Source organism: Mchenga conophoros, linkage group LG19 (assembly GCF_057382185.1).
Source record: "Mchenga conophoros isolate Kocher_MC1m ecotype Shallow Benthic linkage group LG19, M_conophoros_male_GT1.1, whole genome shotgun sequence".
Taxonomy (NCBI): Eukaryota; Metazoa; Chordata; class Actinopteri; order Cichliformes; family Cichlidae; genus Mchenga; species Mchenga conophoros.
Window position 1 is genome coordinate 17,536,081 of NC_140544.1, and position 20,925 is coordinate 17,557,005.

Sequence of the window (20,925 nt, forward strand, 5' to 3'; positions counted from 1 at the left end):
GTGGAGATCAGGGGCAGTACCTGTGGACTGGCAGACCGGGGTGGTGGTCCCCATCTTCAAGAAGGGGGACCGGAGGGTGTGTTCCAACTACAGGGGGATCACACTCCTCAGCCTCCCCGGGAAAGTCTATGCCAGGGTGCTGGAGAGGAGGGTTCGTCCGCTAGTCGAACCTCGGATACAGGAGGAACAATGCGGTTTTCGTCCTGGTCGCGGAACACTGGACCAGCTCTTTGTCCTCTCGAGGATACTTGAGGGTGCATGGGAGTTTGCCCAACCAGTCTACATGTGTTTTGTGGACCTGGAGAAGGCATTCGACCGTGTCCCTCGGGGCGTCCTGTGGGAGGTGTTGCGCGAGTATGGGGTGTCTGGCCCATTGCTACGGGCCATTCAATCCCTATACAACCGTTGCAAGAGCTTGGTTCGCATTGCCGGCAATAAGTCGGACTCGTTCCCGGTGGGTGATGGGCTCCGCCAAGGCTGCCCTTTGTCTCCGGTTCTGTTCATAATTTTTATGGACAGGATTTCTAGGCGCAGCCAAGTGGCGGAGGGCTTTCGCTTTGGTGGCCTCAGAATCTCATCTCTGATTTTTGCGGATGATGTGGTTCTGTTGGCTTCATCGGGTGAGGGCCTCCAGCTCGCACTGGAGCGGTTCGCAGCCGAGTGTAACGCAGCGGGAATGAGGATCAGCACCTCCAAATCTGAGGCCATGGTTCTCAGCCGGAAAAGGGTGGAGTGCCCACTCCGGGTCGGGGATGAGTTCCTGCCCCAAGTGGAGGAGTTCAAGTATCTCGGGGTCTTGTTCGCGAGTGATGGGAGAAGGGAGCTGGAGATCGACAGACGGATTGGGGCTGCGGCTGCAGTAATGCGGACGCTGCACCGGTCAGTCGTGGTGAAGAGGGAGCTGAGTGTAAAAGCGAAGCTCTCAATTTACCGGTCGATCTACGTCCCTACCCTCACCTATGGCCACGAGCTGTGGGTAGTGACCGAAAGAACGAGATCGCGGATACAAGCGGCGGAAATGAGCTTCCTCCGAAGGGTGGCTGGCCTCTCCCTTAGAGATAGGGTGAGAAGTTCGGCCATCCGGGAGGGGCTTAGAGTAGAGCAGCTGCTGCTCCACATCGAAAGGAGCCAGCTGAGGTGGTTCGGGCATCTGGCAAGGATGCCCCCTGGGCGCCTCCTGGGCGAGGTGTTCCAGGCATGTCCCACCGGGAGGAGGCCCCGGGGCAGACCCAGGACACGCTGGAGAGATTATATCTCTCGGCTGGCCTGGGAACGCCTTGGTATTCCCCCGGACAAGCTGGAGGAGGTGGCTGGGGAGAGGGAGGTCTGGACCTCTTTGCTTAGGCTGCTACCCCCGCGACCCGACCTCGGATAAGCGGATGAAGATGGATGGATGGATGGATGGAGGTCTTTGCTATTATTTCCATACTAACTATAAGATACATCAACATATACAGAAATTGCACTGGCACAAGAGTTGCAGTACATGATATTTACTGATAGATGTGCTCAGTGAGTGCACCCGCTGAGCATGGCACAGTTCTGTGCATGCAACTGATGCAAGCAGTAGCTCTCTTGAGTTAGGATTTAGTATAACTTTGCACAATCAACATCAGTATCTGAGAGGTTTTTTTTACCATTTAAAGATAAGCAATTGCAACATGAACATGAGACAGAGCTGAGATACTTAATCCTAAGGCAAAGGTGTAAAGTAAACTAATAAAAGGAAACAAATGTACTTGTTTCAGTTGTATTAGGGCTTAAGGTTTGAATTATTAGGGCCGTGGGCTCTTTGACTGACAGGTAGATGGAAACACAGCCAGCTGTGGTTGCTAGCTGCCTGCTAGGATTCAGCTCAGCCTGTTAGATCATTGAACTAGATCTCGGGAGCATGTTTGTGCTGCTGGTGTTCTTTAGATAATTTTTAATGCACCTACAACTTTTAATGCTTGCTGTGCGGGTAACTGTACTGACAGACCATCCAAGAAGTCTGTTGTCAGCTTTTAGAAAGTGAAATATTCTTGGATTTTATTCAGCATTTCTATCCGTTTTATGCACCCATAAGTCCTATAAATGCAACTTGCTAACCGAGATTGCTAAAACTGTCAACTAACCTATCCAAATAAACTAAAGCACTTATCCAAATGTAGTCACTCCAATAAACAAGCAGGCCCGCAGCACAAGTCAACACTTGTAACAAAGTGGATTAACTGAAGACAGCCCACCTGTCTATGCTGGACTTGGTGTCAGCGATCTTGTTGAGGCTGGAGATCTTAAACCCGAAGGCGTTGCCTCTCTGGCCTTTGTTCATGAAGTTGCCGAAGGCCAGCACCACCTCCAGGACCTGAGTCAAACGTTTGCTCCGGACCACCTCCTTGGACGCGTTCAGGATGGCTGTAGGAAAATGAAGAGGGAGAAAGAGAGAGAGAGAGAGGGTTGCAGCTGGAGACATCATTTAGCTGGTGACTGATATGTGTGCACTCTCAGCTTTTCATATTACATAACACTCTGGGCTTTCACCATCTCCTTCCATTCTGTTACTCTACTCAAACCCACAGACACGCATACAACCTAAAAATCACCATCCTTTCCTTCATTTCTAACATCCTTCATGATGAGTGATCAATATTTCCCAAAAAAACTGGGCAGCTCGGTGGGGAAACCCATCGAGTCCTTCCATCCATCCATAAAACAGCAGAGGGAGGGAATATTCCAAACATAACTCTGTAGTGTCAGCCTCTTTCCTCCAGAGAGCTGCAAGGTCTGGCAAAGTGCAGGTGGTTCCCTGTCTCCACAGAGGAAACCTCAGTGTGAATGTGAAAATCATTAACAAGTTTCATCTTGTTATTGTTGCAGTTCTTTGTGCTGTGATGCAGCATGGGAATCAGTCTTCTGGCTCTGCTGTCAGGGTTCTGAAAGGCTTCTATTGAACCTGCTGGGTGGTCCAGGGAAATATAGACTCATGCAGAGTATATGACAAAGCAACATGAATAATAAAAGGGGATGAACACTTTATTACGGTCATCCACAAACTGTGGTTTGCAAATATTTTGGGATTCTGGAGGTCTGAGTGGATCCACCAACTCACAGGATGCCTGTACTTTATTTCCAGTCCATCGAGGGATCAGAAGCAGAGGCGCCGAATTCATTTTAGAAGAGGGGATCCAAAAAAAGCAAACAAATAAAGTCTGTATCCAGAGAGATCTGGACCGGAAGTGAAGCTGCTGTTTATGACTAAAAAGCATGTTTTACTACACCGGTGACATTTTTAGAATGTGACCAAAGTGAATAAATACTGTGGACATGACATGCAAAATGTCACTTAAGTAACAGTAACAGTGTTACACACGCGCTGTATGTGTGGTTAATAAAAGCATTTTGCCCGTATTCATTATGTGTGTTAATGCTACATAAAACACAATCTCTGCAAGCTGTGCAAGACATTAAAGACAGTTGACAATTGATTTTCACCACTAGGAGGATGAGGATTTTTTTGTGCTTTTTGGCTCCTACTTCAATCACTGGTGATTAGCTGTAACATTTTACTTGTTCCCAGACAATCTGACAAATGTCTCACAGCACACACAAGCTGAACTACCAGTCAGCAAATAAAACGTTGCTCTCATAAGTGATGTGATGCTCATCAAAGGCCAGAAAAAACATTCCGGATTAGCAGAGCAGTGTCTTTAAAGTAGATCTGGCTCAAAGAGACTCAGTCACAACACACCCTGTGCATGCACGTGCATGCACACATGGCTATGAACCTCACTGGAAGCCTTTTCCCTCACTCTTTGAAGTTAGCTGCAGCATTTACAAGAGACGCTCTCCCCTCTTAACATAGGCCAGCTTTCCAAAACAGCCTCCCTGGTAACCTGAAAGCTGGCTTGATGGGGGAAAAAAACCCATACATAGTTGACCGTCCTCTCGCATCATGCACACGCACACACAAATTTAACTCAAAGGTAGGATTGTGAAAAAGCTTTGGTCTTGGTGTTCGCGGCTGATGACATTTCTAGTGTGGGAAACGTTGTTTTGTTTCTGGGTGTGTAACTGTGTGCCCTAAAAAGAAAATAAGTGCTCGAAAATGTAATCTTCTTTTCCATTTTTCTGTCAAACTGCGTCAAAAGACTGTTTGACGACAGTTCTGATGCATGAATCGAATCTAAGGTCAACTAATATTTCTGGCTTTCTAAGGAAAAGCTGCCATTATGCAATATTTTATGACTGTCTCCACCCCATCTGAAGCAATCAGCTGCAAGCTCCATTCTTGCTCAACATAATCTGTAAAAATAGGTCACAAATACATAACTCCATTTTATGGCAACTGTGTGTGTTTTTGTTTTTCCTCTCATTACTCAGCAGCAGCACTGAGGGGCACTGGCATTACAGTTCTGTTTTAAAAGCCAAATAATCTAGTTAATTTTTCACTGTTTGCTTTTCACTGTTCATATAATTAAACATTTTTTTAACCATATTTCTCTTTTCCTTTAGCTGCCACAAAATTTAAATCCCTGCTGGATTTGGTTTCCTCACATCAGCGCACATGTGCAGCTATGGTGCAGAGAGAAGTAGCAAGAAAAGCCTTGATGAAAACATGAAGCAAAATTTTCATGCACATAGAAAGCCAATGCAATGACCGGGCATTGGCACAAGTTTGAGCAGGGCAACACAAATGGAGGTGAATTCCCGTTTGCACGAGTGAAACTGTCACTGATGTGTTTTATACAAAAATGGGGATCCAAGAAACAAAGTTCATGTTTACATAACCTTACAGTGGCCTGTAAGGTTATGTTTGTTCTTACCTTCAACCTTGGGCTTTGTTTCAGCAAGACGCTCTGCAAACTTCTTCTTAAAGAACAGAGCCTGCAGTCTCTGCTGGTAATGGTCAATTCTGTTGAGGAGAAAAGAGTGACAGAGGGGGGAAATGGGGGGAGGTGAGTTACATCTGTCTCCAGGGGAGTCCAAGTTCAAAGCTAGAAGAGACTCAACTGTGCAAAACTCCCTCTCTCAGTTTTCACTGCATTATCATCCAATAAGCGCCTATCAAAATGGAGAGTTGACAAATGGATTTGTTAAACTTGCTCAAAAGTTCACCAAAGGAGGGGGTGGGGGGGATTTCAAAGAGGGACTCAGGATATTAAATTGCAAAAAAAAGGAACTAACTAATTCCCAGATGTGTTCCTCAGACCAGCGGATATGTGGTCAAAAGGGTAGTAGCAGAGGAAACAAAGCAGAAAGGTGATATTTCATTAAAAGGAAACAAATAGATTTGTCTGTCAGGAAAAAACGAGTTCTGAGAACTAGAACAGCATCCAGGAAAAAGGCATTGATTTAGGCATTGGTGTTACTACAGTTGTCAAAACAAGACTAGTTTCTTCAGCTAAAAAAATGAATCACACCCAAGCTTGAGGCTTGTTTGGGATTCCACCCTTGTCTCCGTGCATTGAAAGCTATCAATTTAGCACCCATTCCCTGACTGGATGATCTTTTCTTTTTGCATTAAATCTGTTGCAGCTTCTTAGAAATTAAGTTCCTTTAAAATTAGTAAATTAAAACTGCAGTGAAACATATGAATTATGCGCCTAACCTAGCATGGATGTTGTTACCTGAAGCTGAGTATCACACTATGTTTACCTGCTCATCTCAAAGAGGAAGCGATCAGCCCGGGCCATTCTCTCCAGCTCATGTTTGTGCTCCTCCAACAGGTCGATATCACTTTTCTCTGGGACAAACTTCAAAAGCTAGAAAGACAACAAGAATCCAAAAGTTCACGCAGAAGACTGTTGGCAGCATTTTAAACGACAGAATCGGGTCTGTTTTAATGCCGTGGAGCAACAATATTTAACAACAGATTGTAGCTTTGTGCCTTGTGTGCAAAGATTTCACAGGCTGCTCTTAATCTAATCATGAAATTAGCAACTGCAGATAATCTGCAAATTCTTCTTTATTTTACATTTAGACACATTATTGTTAAACTCCATGCAGTGAACAACGTCTCATTTTTTTACTTCTACTCTTTGCGAAATGTTTCACCTTGTTATTTTACTTTACAATAATGCACCAATCCCAACTAAATATATTATTAAGATTTACTAACTATTGCATTCTGCTTTTATTCACTTTTTTTTTTTTTTTTACATTGCCTCAGACTTTGAAGCTTGATTATCATCAATAATTACATTTTCTTCCCATAATAAAGCAAGTATAGGGACATTGTTTTGACCCAACCAGTCGCAAAAAACCTGAAAAGCTTATTTTCACTGGACCATACCTGCTCCAGCATATCTTTAGCAAGCTCTTCTCTCTCATCCATCTCCAGGATTGCCCTCTTGATTTCTTCATTGCTCATTTTTAATCTAAAGGGTAAAAAAAACAACAACTTTATTACAGTAAAAGAACTACTAGTGGACTAGCTCATTGCTCATAATACCAGCCTGGACCAGTGACAAACCCCGGGAACACTGCCAGCTGTTTTCAGTGCATCTGATCACTGAGCCGGGTTGCAATCAATAACAGCATTGTTAGTCTGTGCAGCAAACCCCTTATTGACCAACTGCTGACCCCATTTGGGTCTAGTCTGTAGCCCAGGGTCATTTGCTATTGACTCGAAAAGGAGTTCAGGGACCACGCTGATGTTTTGTCAGACACACAAAGAGCTCAGAAAGCATATGTATTGATCTGTAGAGGGGGGTAGAGCTTAAATTCTCAAAAGGGCTTCGGACCAGCGCTATTAGGAGACAGACAAATAGGAGCCATATTGCCAAGTGGATCTTAAATGATGACAATTGATTCGGGTACAGATGCAGAGGGATTCAAAAGCCCTTGGGTGGGGGACTAGGGTTGAATAAATGCGAGTTAATATAATATAAGCGACTCAATGTAGAGTCTGCTTGTAGCTGAATGTGTAATAATAGACCCGATTTTCACAGTAGAAATCAGAACATTACTTTCCAAGATGTTGCTTTAGCTATATAATGCTTTCAGATAAAGATGTATGGATTGAGTTACACTCACAGATGGCCTAGGTGTCCATTAAAAACACATTTCTGGCTCTAGATGCATGAGGCCATCATTCCAAGCAGCTCCCACACAGAGTTAGTGCTCTAACCCCTGACCTAATGTTACTTATTTATCAGTGGTCTGCACTGAGGCCATTTCTTCAGCACTATAAAACTAATTAGCAGATAATTACTGTGGCTGAGTGAGCTCGAACCACTGCAAATACAACAAAGCAAAAACATAAAATAAAATAAAATAAAATAAAATAAAAACAACAAACATGCTGCAAGTAGTCCAGGAAAAAAAAAGCTGGGAAAGTCTTGGAAACAGTCATGTTGGACCTAAGCTGAAGGAATTAGCTGGAAAAGATAGGTTTCCAGAGAAGATCTGAATATGAGTAAAAAGAAAAGATTAAAAAGGCCTAAGTGAAAAGGTCCGGTTAGAGTTACACTAGGCATGAATCTAGAAATCAGGACTAAAAAGCTACTGGTTTAATGACCTAAGCGAACCAGGCTTAAGAGTGTTCCAGGTCTGAGAAATAACCTGAGGCTATATGTTTCACTTGTTTATAATATTTTAAATATTTTTTTATAAAATTATTGCTTAATTTAATGAGGAGGTATCCAATATAACACTGTCACCATAGGCAAAAATATTCCTACATTTACTTCTCAACTATCAGGAAATAAGCCTGCACACTTCAAAATAAAACCAATAATCTCTCCAGACTGTAGTGGAGACTGGATGTAATAAAAGCATGAAAGACCTTCTCAAGCTCGTTAAAATAAAGAAATAAATAAAAGCAGTCTCATTGAAGAAAATAATCAAATATGAAGCCAACATTCTTCATATGAGATTTGCATGCTGAGAAGAGTCCGGTGTCAGCGATACATGTATATGTGAGAGGACAAACAAACCTTTAGCTTTGAAATAACCGGATCTATAAGTCTAATTCAAGAGAAAAATTTAAAAAATAAAGCCGGACTTTTTTAGCATAACAGTTACAATTTGTTACAGCATTTACAGAAGACTGACATGTATGTCATACGTTAGTGTAATCTGTATAAGAGTAACTCAAAAGGCAACCTTGCAAGTTGCAGCGCATCGAGATCTCACAGCAGATGCTAATCAGCTGCTTACTGATGATGCGATACACTATGATTAATCATTCAAGCCGAAGCCCCTTACTTTGAAAGCAGGATGACACAATTCTGTGCACGTCTGCCATCAATGACTGACAGCTCTTTGACCTTCCGCGTGCTGACGTATATGTCATCCATCGAGCCAGTCTCTTTCTGCAGAAAGACAGAAAAACAGATTACGTTTTGCTCGCATAAAATGCAAAGCGTGCACACTGTAACGTCTTTTCCTCGCATCTGCATGACATCTTTAGCTGGTTGAGAGACGACCCCTTCTGAGCGTTTAACAATGTGATAATTTAGAACAGATTCACGAAACTCTGCTTTAAACTACCAAAGACAGTTTGTTGCAGTTGTTTAATCATTTATCAAACTCAGACTAAAAGGCTGCACTCTGGCCAAACACTTTAGTCATTCCCCCGACCTGTTTTTGCAGTTTTCTGAGGCCATAACGCACATCTCATTAAACATTATAAACTCCTTGACTCAGGATGGGAAGGGGCATGAAAACATGTGACACAAGCTGTGGAACAAAAAAAGAAATAAACTCTACAGCAGGTCTTGGGCGAGGACATTTTTTTGGTGAGTCACCATTGCAAATCCAATGCAGGCAAACCTATAAACTTTGAGAGCAACAGGAAACATGGCTGATAGCTTGATGTAAGCCAGTCAGATATTTCTGTAAGCTCTGCACAAATGTAGTATTAAAATGCACCAGGGGAAAGAACACATGTCTGAGAGGACTGCATGTTAAACGCATTCTATTTATGGTCCGATCTGCTTTCCTCCCTGCCAGAAAATGTTCTTCCTGAGGTCGTTGAGTATGACATTTGTAAAACAGATGTGGCTTGTAAAGAAAGTGTCGTTTTTCCATGCCCGTGCTGACCCAAGGTGCCTGGCAGCCAACTGAGGTTGGCACCGGGTTAGGGGGACAACTCCCATTCACTGAAAACTGCCAAAGCCCTCTCTGCACAAGCGGTGAAAGCTATTGTGCCAACTTAACCAAGTGTAACTGGAGACTTTATCTTTTCTAACAGCTATGAAGTAACAGTGATGGAAATGTGGCGTTTACAATTGCATATTCAGGCTTTTTCCAGCTGAGATTATAATGAATAATTAAAGAAATTAAAGATGATTATTGTAATTATGGTAATCAACACAATAACAAAAAGGCAAGATAAGGAGTAATAAGGCAGTGATGATTGGGATTAATGTGGACCCTCTACTCATTTGTATTGGCACCATTATATTATCCAGTGATGAAAATCATATCTTTAACACTGGAGAATTATTAACCTTAGTTTAAAGCAGTGGAAAATAATCTGATTTATGAAGCGTGTATGACATAAGATAGTTTGCTGGAAGTTTTCTGCACTTCTAGAGAGATGCCAGGAGAAACCTGAGACCAACTGGCTTCAAAATAAAAAAAAAAAAAATAAAAAAAAAAGACCACTTTTAGTTAATTTTTCTGAGGATTTTTTTCCCCCCCAAATTCTCCACCGTGCTCACTGGTTAATGTTGTTGCTAAATTTGGTTTTACTCCACTCACCGAGACTCTTTTGGTGAAGAAAGCTTTGGCTGGAAATGGTGCTAACAAGGGCAGTGAGATTGAACGGAAACTGCAAAACCATGGGCCATAAAACCAAAACAATTATCTTAAAGAAACCGTAAGCCTGTTTCAGCAAAAACAAAACACAAAATCAATAGGTTTTTATACTAGGTGACCACTTTGGTGCCTAAACTGACCAAACAGAGAATGGAAAAAAAGTAATTAAGATAAGATCTCAAATGGCACACAAACTTGTGTTTCCTGGTTAAAAGTCATTTATCTGATTTGGACCAACACCACGCCCTCTGCCTCTCTTTACTGCCTTTGTAGTACTAGAGCCTAGAATTAAGCTGAAAACAAAGCCAACACAAAAAATTGCAGTTCCTCTAGTGGCCTCTAGTGGCCACTAGTGATCGCTAGCTCCCACAGTGTGTCAAACCGCAAAAACTTGCATGTTAAACCATTTAAGTTTACAGCAAACATAAACATGTGTACAGCTTGGTAAAAAAAATGGTTCATAAAAATTTTACAGTGCCTAATTTCTTTTCTTTTTTTAATAACTTCTCCACCTGGATATTGGCGGCTTTGTTAGACAGGTATATGCCCACATAGGTAATGGATGCTTGTAGCTGTCTTGCTACACTATGTTTGTGAAATTGGTGCCTTCTGGATAATTACTAATATAAATATCTAGGAATTAATATGATTGTTGGATGTGCAATTGTATGGACCATACAGCAGTTCTGGTTGGTTTTAATGTTTCCTTAGTCTGTTAGCAAAATTAGCAGATATGTGGGTCTGTCTATTGCAAACAAGCTAGCTCGCATTTGCTGCTAACATATTAGTCCACTGTCATCTAAATATAGTAACTTCTGGCTCCAAAAAGCCAGCATGGTGGTAATGGTAATGCTAATCTTACAGCTTTACAATGTCCCCAAAGCCAAAAGGTGATATCACTATGGCCACATCCATCTTTGATATACAGTCTGTGGTTTTTGCATATCAACTCCACACAATGCTAGAGAGATATTTGATTTGACTGATGTTTTTGTTCTAACATATTTAGGTATAATAATGTTGAGAAACGTTCAGGGCTGCAGTGCATGTGTTCTGTCGTTAAGCTATGAGAATGCTTTGGCATTAGGAAACTGCACAGGATAATTTTATGTCATAACTTTTACACTGTATGACTTATCATTAATATTCAAAATCTTGATGCTAAAGTATGCCAATCAAAGTTCATACATTCAAACCCATTCATTACACTATTCTAGCTGGCTGGCTGCTTCTTTGTTGCAGAAGAGAAAATAACAGAGAAATAAAGATGGTTGAGAAGCTAGAGGATTTAAACTCACCTGTTTGAAGGATTGGTTAGTGAGCAGGTCCTGCCCAGGCAGTCGAAGAGTGCAGAAAGACACAAAAAAAAAATTGAAAACACATGCAAAGATTAGCACATCAAGCAGAAAAAAGGTGGTGGCTAGAGCAAAGAAATATAACTACGCACACTACAAGCTGAAGCCGGGAAGCCCTCTGTGAGAAAAATCATCTACCGTCCGAGTCATCAGGGGCTCATGAATCTAAACCTCTCTGTACTGCATAAATTTGGTTTCTGTCTTCTCAAAGAGGTCATGATTGTTATAATGAATTCTTTTGATTGCATCTACATCTGCCTTGACGTGGAAAAACACAACCATGAAAAATGACTGCGGTAACTAATCCTACCGAGGGCAAATGTAAACAAAAGCCCATTTTTAAAGTAGAAGGACCAGTGACAAGCTTAAAATAAGTAATTATGCCATGAATAAACACTGCAATACTGTCCAGCTGAATCAAATCTAGCCAAATGGAATCGAGTTGTCAAAGCCAGGAAGATGTTGGGTTTTATGTGGCTACGTCCATAGAGATCTGAATTTAACCGTTGGCCTGTGCCAATAAAAACCTGCTCTGTATAAATAAATACCCACAGTAAATCACTGTCAGAAACAACCTCAAGTGACCCATTCCTCTTTAATAAAAGCCTGCAAAGAGAGGATGGGCTTAAGGCTGTCAGAAGGCTTTTAAGCGACACTGTAAAATACATTACAAAGGAATTCAACAATTTTAATGCTTCAAAAGAGACTTTGCATTGAGCCAACTAATTAGAGCAAATTAACATTCCACTTAAACATATTTAAATCTGTGTAATATATCAGTTGGTGTAATTCCACCCAGTATTACCACATGACAAGTGGTGTGCAATTAGTTTGTGGCACAGAGGGGTGTAATTGCGCCGCACTGTATGGTGTTGCCACCAAGACAATTATCCTATTAGTTAGTGCCATGATTTAGTGAATGCCCTCTTTATTTTAGCTTTGGTAAAAAGTTTCCTGTATCGTGACTCCTCGTGACTTCAGCGGTTTCCTACATGTCGCCCTGATTCATGAGCCCATGAAGAACCAGTCAAGGTCTCACACAAATGCTCTGCAGACACTAGTGCAAAGCAGCAGCTCTGTGGCATCTCTACAATAAGGCATTCAGCAGTGAACAGCTGCTCATGTTAGCCCGGAGCTGGACCTTGGCGCTCTCAAGAGTTCCTTTTTACACAACCCACCCTTTAGCCTGTCACACACACTTTCAGTAATACACACAGTTCAAGAATCTAGGCCAATATGGTACTCCACACACACAAAACAATTGCTTATACACACACACTCTCACACTCACTTCCAAGTCATAAAACTACAAGCCACTTCCAAACAAATCCAAACCTGTTGTCTCTGATATGCTGAAAACATCTTCTCTATGTCTTTCAGGTCGAGGATCTTGAAAGCTCTCAGATCATCAATGTCGCTCCAGATGGTGCCATTGACCATGTTCTAAAAACAGGGTGGAGTGACATAAGAGGTTCATGCATATACACTGATTCATTCACAACTGCTCATTTTAAAACTGTTACAGTTCAAAATATGAGGTCAGCATATGTACAAACAAAATTTTCAGGCTTCAGACTGCTCTAAACACTCCACTTCAGGATGTTTTTTCATCCTCTCCTCTGTGGGATGTCACAGAGTGGGGACATCCTTACATGGTTGCTGAGGCAGACAGCTTAGACTGTGAGCACAGAAGCTGAGTGAAGTGGTAGATGGGACCTAGAATATGATGAACTGAAGGTGAACTGAAATGAAGATGCAGTGTTACATAAAAAAGGAGAAAAGAAAACCTCTGAGGCTGAAAAAGCAAATGTAGAAGTTCCAAAAAATACATTTCCACAAAGCAGATATGCAAGTTACCAGAACGCCAAAGTTGAGCCTTCAAAATGAGACTCCATCTTTCCATCTTTTATATACAGTCTATGCCCAGAAGAGTCCAAAAATGATAATGTAGACAGCGAAAGCAGAATACGTCCACTTTAAGTGCTGATTTGAGTTTTATTATAATTCATATCCACTTCATATTTATTTTTGCTATTTCAGAGTAGTAGAAGTAATACTAGAAGTACTAAAGAGGAAAATTTTCTTATTTTGACAACAATATACAAACATATTAATGTCAGAAAATTAATGGCCGGGCATGTTCACCTTTTATACACAAACGATAGTTCAACCCTTTTATGTAATTTTGGGAAAACCATGGCTTGAATGACCCCCACCCTTTAGTTTAACAATGCAGTTTTCCATGTTCACTCACCTCTCCTAGTTTGGCCCAGTTGAAGGACTTCAAAGGATGTGAAGGCTGAGGGATGGACTTGGAGTGCATGCTGCTCATCGAGTTAAACGATGAGGGAATGGGAGGAGGCGGAGCTCCAAAAATAGGTGGGGCTCCTGGTGGAGGAGGTGGTGCCCCAGGTGGAGGAGGTGGAGGTGGGGGAGGCGGGCAACTGAATGGTAGAGGAGGTGGGGGTGGAGGAAAGCCGCATGTCATAGGTAGTGGAGGCGGAGGCATAGGGCCGCCAGGAGGAGGAGGGGGAGGTGGGAAGGATACATTTCCGCCCTGCTGGAGGTCAAATGAAAGATCAGTTACTAAATAAACCGTAAAAAAGGGATTACAAATTACTTTAAATTGATGAATAAATTAAACATTAAACATTAGCAGCTCACAGCGATGTCATTGATGCGCGACGACAGGTCTAGCACTTGTTCCCGGGCCGAGCGCAGCTCCACACCTTCACGCTGTAGTTTATCCTTCATCTTGTTCAAAGTCTTCATCATGTCCTCTTTTTCCTGCGTTTTGGTCTCACACTCCCGCTCTTTCCGCTCCAGTTTAGCTAGCAGCTCTGCATGCTCTAAAATCAAACAGTGGTGGAGCAATGGGTTGGCACGGTGTTAGCAGATTTGGATAACAGTGAATACAGGCAAGAAGAAAGATAAAACCATGATGGATTCTGGTGAACTTTAGCTTTACCTTTTCTGAATTTCTCTGCTTGTTCTCGCCATTGTTTCACCTCATTTTCATTGACCAACCTGTGAGGCAGACAGACAAGAATAAGCACAGAGAAAGTGGACACTGGTCTGCAAAGAATTCTTGCATATAAGAGGAAACTTCAGTCCAAACATGTCAATACAGGACATTTGAGAAACCCATTGATCAGGGTTACTTCTGCTTTACTTCATCTTTGCGAGAGGGATTGAGATTTATTTCCTGCATTGACCGGTTTGTTGCGGTTTCCTCTTTTAAGCATCGTTATACAGCATTAGTGCTCAAATAAAACCTGTCAGTTATCTGTTATGAGTTCTAACTCCTGGTTCTTGGCTCAGATTGAGGTTATGTTTAGTTTTAAAATTAAGGTTAAGGAGGTAAGGAATGCGCATTGCCGATTATTGTACATGTAAACAAAAAACACAAATATGAGATATAAGTGTAAGTTAATAAATATATTGTATTTAGTGGGATTTTTTTTTTTAATTGTAGGAGAAATAGTGGAAAGTGAAACCTTGAGCTCCACTGGTAGCTTTGGCTAGAGTTGAGAGAAAAACATGTTGCATCATCACTACTCACAGAAAAGCTGTTCTTAACAAGGAGCCTAAATACATAAAATATTAGACAATCAATGCACCAAAAATAGGATTGTAATAATAAATAATATAATTAAAAACATAATTATTTTTTAAAAGAAGAAATTTATTTTTCCATTAATTGCTGTGTTTTGATTTATTTGCGTGAATTTATCAGTTTACCCACTTAAATTTTGTTTTTTGTTTTTTTAAACTTAACTTGTTAAATAATACATTAAGAAAATAGATGTAACTATGATTATATTAAAATACAATAGTTACAATAATTAAAATATTGCTTTCATTTATTTTTCATTATTTTTTATAATCTATTCAACAATTTAAACCAAAAAACAACAGGTAAAGATTTAGATTGTAAATATAAATTGTAATTTATTCATATATTTATTTATTTGGTTTTCATAGTTTTGGAAGTTTTGGATAATTTTGGCACTTTTGGTCCTCCATAGGATGACACAGAGGACAATAATACCACTGTGATGATGGTTCACACTTAAAGGCATCAATTCACACCAGGAAAGCAAACTGGGCATTAGTCAGTTTCGGGGCCTTTAAAGTGGTCGTGTTTAAAAGGATCCAACTGATTAAAACAAAAAGACACAATCAGTTTTTCTTGACTGGTCAAATAAACATTTTTGCATGACTGTGGAAAAATGTGATTTGTACAAGAGCGTCAATTCTGGGGTCGGGCACACGTGTGAGTATTCAGAGCCGTCGTCATAGTGACCACAGATGATGAATGACTTTGTCTCCCGGCTGTTTTAACAGTTGTTTTAACATGCGCTCCACCATCTGAGCTAACACGGCACTAGTCATATGTTTTTACCCGTTAACCGTCAGGACCTCCTGCGTGTAGCCGATCCGGTAAGGAAATCTCAGCTTATGCACGCTTTTTCCAGGCAACATTTATTTGAAGTGAGTTTATGGAAACAAGAAGAGGCTGGCAGCAAATGTAAAGTGAGGGGAAGGTTTCAACCATTCTGATGCATCTTCAGTTGATAGCAATGGGCATCCAGGCTCAGATGCAGCATCCAAGTTTGCATTCTGATCGCTACTGGAAAGAATTCTGCTCAAGCGTGCTGATTGCACTAACAACAGTGGGTGAATACTTCACCAAGCTACATGTTTTATGGTGCTTTCACCACAAAGACTAAACACATTCATCTGTTATGGTAAGCTTGCTTTTAAAAATAACAAAAATGAGGAGAACTGAAGAGAAGAATGACAGCACCAAGTTACAGCAAAGACAGAGCTCTAAATTCAGTCTGTGTGCACTTGTCATGTACCGAGACCCTGACTTAGCAATGATCATTTGGCTGTGCAAACCTTCTCCTTCCAAGCCATAACGCTTCCCCCTTGTCTGCCTCGCTGCACCTGAACATGGCTGACTTGGCCCAACAGCCCTCCTAATGCGATTAGAACAATTTCCTTTTGATCTCTGGCTTCCACTTCCATGCCAGTTCACGCACAGAGCAAGGTTTCCTCCGATTCAGTCCAAGACCCCCTGCTGCCACCTTCACATCACCTAAGCTTCCTGTAAAATTACATTCCCTGCTCCCTTTGACCACGTGCTCCTCTGCAATAGCCTGCAAAACCCTGTGGTTTATTGTATATGTATATGCTCCTCTGTACTAAAACACCATATTCCAGTGTTTATCTCTCCCAATCTTTGATATAGAAGAAACACATGATATCAGGGCTTTGATCTCTGTTGCTAGTGATGCTGATTAAATGCATTAACTACAAGATTTTCTCAGAAAGTTGGAGTGTTTACAGTACTGGGGGATGAGGAGAAGCTTTTGAAAAAGGCATTGAGTGGTTGATTGACTTGAATCATCACTTGCAACAATCATTTCCAACCTTTTCCCAGTGGGCATGAGGTACAAGCAGCCCTGGCAGGGTATCAATCAAGATCCTGTCATATAAATACATTACTATGGTAAAAAGCTTCATTAGCGATCACGTGTCCACTGTTGATTAATGAGAGATTTCACTCACATGCGAATGATGTTCTTTACATTGAAGTTGTCCAGAGGGGAGATATCAGGGTCCTCTCCCTTGTCGTCCTGCATGACGATCTGCTGGAGGATCCGGTCTAAGAGCTGCCAGTGCTGCAGGGTGCCACCACTACGCTTATCTGTTTTTTTAGGGGGGTTTTTCATGAATAAAAAGCTCAAAAAGCTCAATATAAAAAGATGAACACTGAAGCAAAGTATAGCCTAGAAATACTTGATGTCTTTTCTCCCCAGGTAAATGTGAGTACTCACAGGGCATCTGCAGACAGTGTTGCAGGATGGAGAGGAGGTGTGGGTAGGAATCAGTGTGGCTCAGCTTCTTCTTGATCAGCTCAAACATGGCACCAGCACTTTTAGTATCTACATGGGTCTGTTGAGTAAACAGAAGGAATCGGTACCACACAGCTGTTTAATTACCTACAATCTAAAAGGAACACACTAATGTCAAACCAGGGAAAACTCACCATATCAAATCTTTTGGCCAGCTCAGAGTCGTCCTCGTTTCGCACCATCTCAAAGAAATCCAAATGCCTAAACAGAGAGATAAAAAATGTTCCTTCATTTGATCCCAAACTTCTGTATTTATTTAATTACCTTTAGAATTTTATTACTTGTTAATAATAACTGCTTGTAAACATTGGGGGACAATGCATTTCTTTGTAGAGTTTCAAATGTTAAAGAGGGCTTACTCTCCTCATTTCCAGCTCCTTATTTCTATTCCTAGACTGTACTAGGGTAGCATGATTCACTATATCTGATTTGGTCTTGATTGGATCTCCCGTCTATTATCTTAATCAAGCATATAAACATATAAACCCTGTTTGAGACAACAGTACCGCAGTGATACTCCATTTTAGGAAAATTAAATGAAAAGGGTGGGATGTTTTGTTATTTTTAAAAACACATCAAAGATTTAGTTTCCATTTCTTCATCAGTGACTCACCTATCCAAAGTGGCGTTTTCGTGCTCTCTGAGCTTTTCGATGACCGGCTGTATGCCCAACATCAGGAACTCGTACCTTAGATGGAGGCGAAACTCCAGGTTGTCCTGAACATAAAGGATCAAACAATAAGAGAGGACACGAAGCTGTAATAAATCCATATGTCATATTTAATGGGACATCAGATACCTCAGAATCTTAAAAGTGTTGCATGTATCTTGGTATATATCATCTTTAAGCAGCATTTTAGCATAATTACAAAAAGAATACTTTGATTCCAAAACCCACTGCTATCTAACAGGTCCTGTCTTTTATTTGTGTTTACTCGGTACAAAATCTTTAACTAAAAAGTCAACAGTTCTTAGAGGAAAACACCATCTATGTTGTTCATGATGATCCACAAACAAAAGCCATGCCACTGCATCTATAGTCAAAGCATGGCTGCACTTTATCGTATATTTCACTCAATTTACCTTTAAGCTCAGAATGAAACAAACTTTACTATTTGTGAACCATAAAAAACAGCCTCTCCTGATGCTTTAGTGACTATTCTTACAAGTATTTAAGAAATCTCTTTCCATGAGAGTTACACTCCTTAAGTTTTGTATACAGTTATTTAGAGTGTGTTTAACAGGCATGAGGCTGTGAATGCAGACCTCTCCAGCCCCAGCGTTGAGCACGGCGTTAATGAAAGACATGATGGCGGTCTTTAAGTTGACCTCGTCTCTGTAGCGTCCTGTACTTTTGTCCAGCTCATTCAGCAGCGTCTGGAAGATCAGAGGAGACGGCAAAGTTAGTCAGCAAGTGCGTTTGATCGGAGAAAAAAAAAGAAATTAATTGGATAGTAATTTCAATCTATATTTAATTTAACAGGCAAGCAGCACAGGGCTGCTGTTCTCAGTTCTTGCCCCCTTCTTTGCCTCTTAAACTGACCTTTGGCACTCTTTAGTATCTTAATCATAATTCAAAGAAACATTAAAAGCCCTCGTAAGTTTGAATCACTCAGCTCCTGTGGTGTTAGCTTAGCCAAGGTGGCATGATTTACCGCACACCCCAGGGGATGTATGAGATGTGGTTTGTTGATTCAGTCCTGCTAGTCACTAAAGCACTACACATACTGTGACCTCCATAACTTAAGATGTCCTCACCTGCCTTTAATAACGCACGTGTGTTGACGTAACCCAAGGCCAGCCGTCTGAGGCACAATTCTCCAACTTATCAAAATGACCGCAGCTTGATTTATTTTAGCATTACCCAGAAATATTTGTCTGCCTTTACCCATAATCTATGTCTGCCTCACACTGTCAGCAAAGGCTCCTCAAGCCTGAATGTGCCACGTGACATGGCCCTGCGTTAACCTCAGATACTAACAAAAGAAGCTTCTCTTACCTGGAAGCGAGTCCTCTCAGCAGCATATTTCTGGTAATGTGCCATGGCTTGAAGCACCTTCTTGTGTCCATCTGGCACCAGGCACACCGCCCCAAGAATCTCCAGTACTGCCACTTTGGTCTTGAAGTTCTCTGTCCGGAGGCTCTGTGAGATGGTATTGATGCTCTGCGGGTGGGCCAGGACATGCGCACGGCCCTGCGAGTTGTTCATCAGCGCCTTGATGCACCCGATGACGGAGGTGTGGACGCGGCTCTCCGACGTCTCGTAGTCCATGCTGCGCAGGAAGTTGAGGAGGCAGGTGAGGCCGTCCAGCTCGATGAAACGCGTAACAAACCTAATGGAGGACAGGAGGAAAAGCGCAGGGTAAAGACTGAGCCAGTGTGCTAGTTTACAACCAACGCACAATATAAAGACAAAGGTTCATACTAAAACTGTAACCTAACCCATATTTTAACAACACAGTGAAATTCTGCTTCCATAGTTCCCGGTGATACACTGGGCCTTTCTCCTCCAGACCCCTTCCCATGCCTTCTCTCCTGCAGTTTGTGTTTTTGCCTTCTGTTTGTTAATCACAGTTTTCCTGCGCTCCACTTTTCTCTCTTCTTTTTTAAAGCAAACTCAAGTCTTGCTCACAGGGGATCATATCTTTTGTTTTTCTTCTCCCTCTAGTGTAGCCATAGAATATAAAACTCTGTTAGAGGCCAGTAGTGGTGAACTGGCACTGGACAAATATAATGAAAGTGAAAGTGTTTGTGCCTCTGTGCTCACAGATGGATGAAAAAGGTTGGGGATTCACTATGGACATATCTTTATGGACTTCACTTTAACATTTATCTCATTTGAAGGAAAAAAAATCCTCAATTTTGACACTTCTCTCCTGCTGACCATCAAGTGGCTGAACTAATTAGAGAGCAGTGAGCTATTGACCTCTGTGGATGAGAAGCAGACTGGTTGAGTGGCAGGCAGGACATGTAAACAGTGAGGGATGTCACATCCAGCGAGCACAGTGGGGGCTGGACTGTAAATGACCTTCCCACTCGCTAAGATTCCTGATAGGCCTCATAAATTACTTCAAACAAACAAGGGATTGTAAGGAGAAAAGAAAGGGGAGAGGAAGAGGAAAGAAGCATGGAGTCAAGAAGACAAAGGGACAGAGAGGAAAGAGCGAGAGTCTGACAAGAGGGTGCTGAGATTTATTACCATTCATTGTAGCAAATACATTGTTTTGACGCTTTTAGAAGTATGCAGACCATTCCCCTCCCACTGCTGTCTTGGCACAAAAGAAATGTGAAAAAATATAATGCAGAAAAATCTATTTATTATCCTTTATGACGAGGCCAGAGCTCTTCCTCTGCTCACACATGATTAATCCCAGATTTCCAGCAGATGCACTCACAGAAACTCAACCTGGCACGTCCAGTAAATCTCTTAAAGAGATATCATCCTCTGATCTTCAGCAGGCTCATACAGTATGCACGCATGCATACAGTCAGCCTCTCTTGGCAATGCATTCAGAACACTCATGCAACCTTTCAGCAGACTTTCCTGTTTGAGCGAAGACGCTGCAGTCTCCACTCAGCACCACGGTGACGAAAAAGAAATCCAACGTATGAGATATGAATTGAGTCAGATGTAGCACAGACAGTGGAAGCAGTGAAGTCAGAACAAAGCCAACTGTTTTAAGTTCCACATTATATCAGTGACAAGCCTTTGGCCGGCCACGCGCCTGTCCACGAACCGAGAGCCCACCTCAGAGAAAGAGCTTTCATAGTGGAAGAGAAATTAAGCTGAACATCGCTGTGATTAATGTATGGAAAGCTGAGGGTGACAGATGTTGTTCTTGGAGTTTGGGTTCAAAAGAGTGGACGAGATTCAAGACTTCGCTCACTGCCAGCTTCACTTC

At 41.7% G+C, this 20,925-nt stretch overlaps 1 protein-coding gene across 9 annotated transcripts in view; it reads right to left on the reverse strand.

Annotated features, from left to right (window-relative positions):
- daam2 (dishevelled associated activator of morphogenesis 2) overlaps positions 1-20,925 on the reverse strand; it is a 114,869-nt gene that overhangs the window by 13,192 nt on the left and 80,752 nt on the right. For 3 of the 9 annotated variants that reach the window (XM_085256383.1, XM_085256384.1, XM_085256385.1), the window contains exons 6-22: positions 19,023-19,356; positions 18,290-18,400; positions 17,637-17,740; positions 17,158-17,224; positions 16,946-17,063; positions 16,677-16,815; positions 14,597-14,620; positions 14,068-14,126; positions 13,764-13,948; positions 13,354-13,659; positions 12,435-12,542; positions 11,043-11,072; positions 8,188-8,294; positions 6,272-6,356; positions 5,635-5,741; positions 4,803-4,891; positions 2,226-2,394 (exon numbers count right to left, since the gene is read on the reverse strand). In XM_085256383.1, the coding sequence (XP_085112509.1) occupies positions 2,226-2,394; positions 4,803-4,891; positions 5,635-5,741; positions 6,272-6,356; positions 8,188-8,294; positions 11,043-11,072; positions 12,435-12,542; positions 13,354-13,659; positions 13,764-13,948; positions 14,068-14,126; positions 14,597-14,620; positions 16,677-16,815; positions 16,946-17,063; positions 17,158-17,224; positions 17,637-17,740; positions 18,290-18,400; positions 19,023-19,356 (2,142 nt within the window). The remainder of the gene's footprint in view (positions 1-2,225; positions 2,395-4,802; positions 4,892-5,634; positions 5,742-6,271; positions 6,357-8,187; positions 8,295-11,042; positions 11,073-12,434; positions 12,543-13,353; positions 13,660-13,763; positions 13,949-14,067; positions 14,127-14,596; positions 14,621-16,676; positions 16,816-16,945; positions 17,064-17,157; positions 17,225-17,636; positions 17,741-18,289; positions 18,401-19,022; positions 19,357-20,925) is intronic. The other 6 variants (XM_085256386.1, XM_085256388.1, XM_085256387.1 and 3 more) reach the window with 6 other exon arrangements.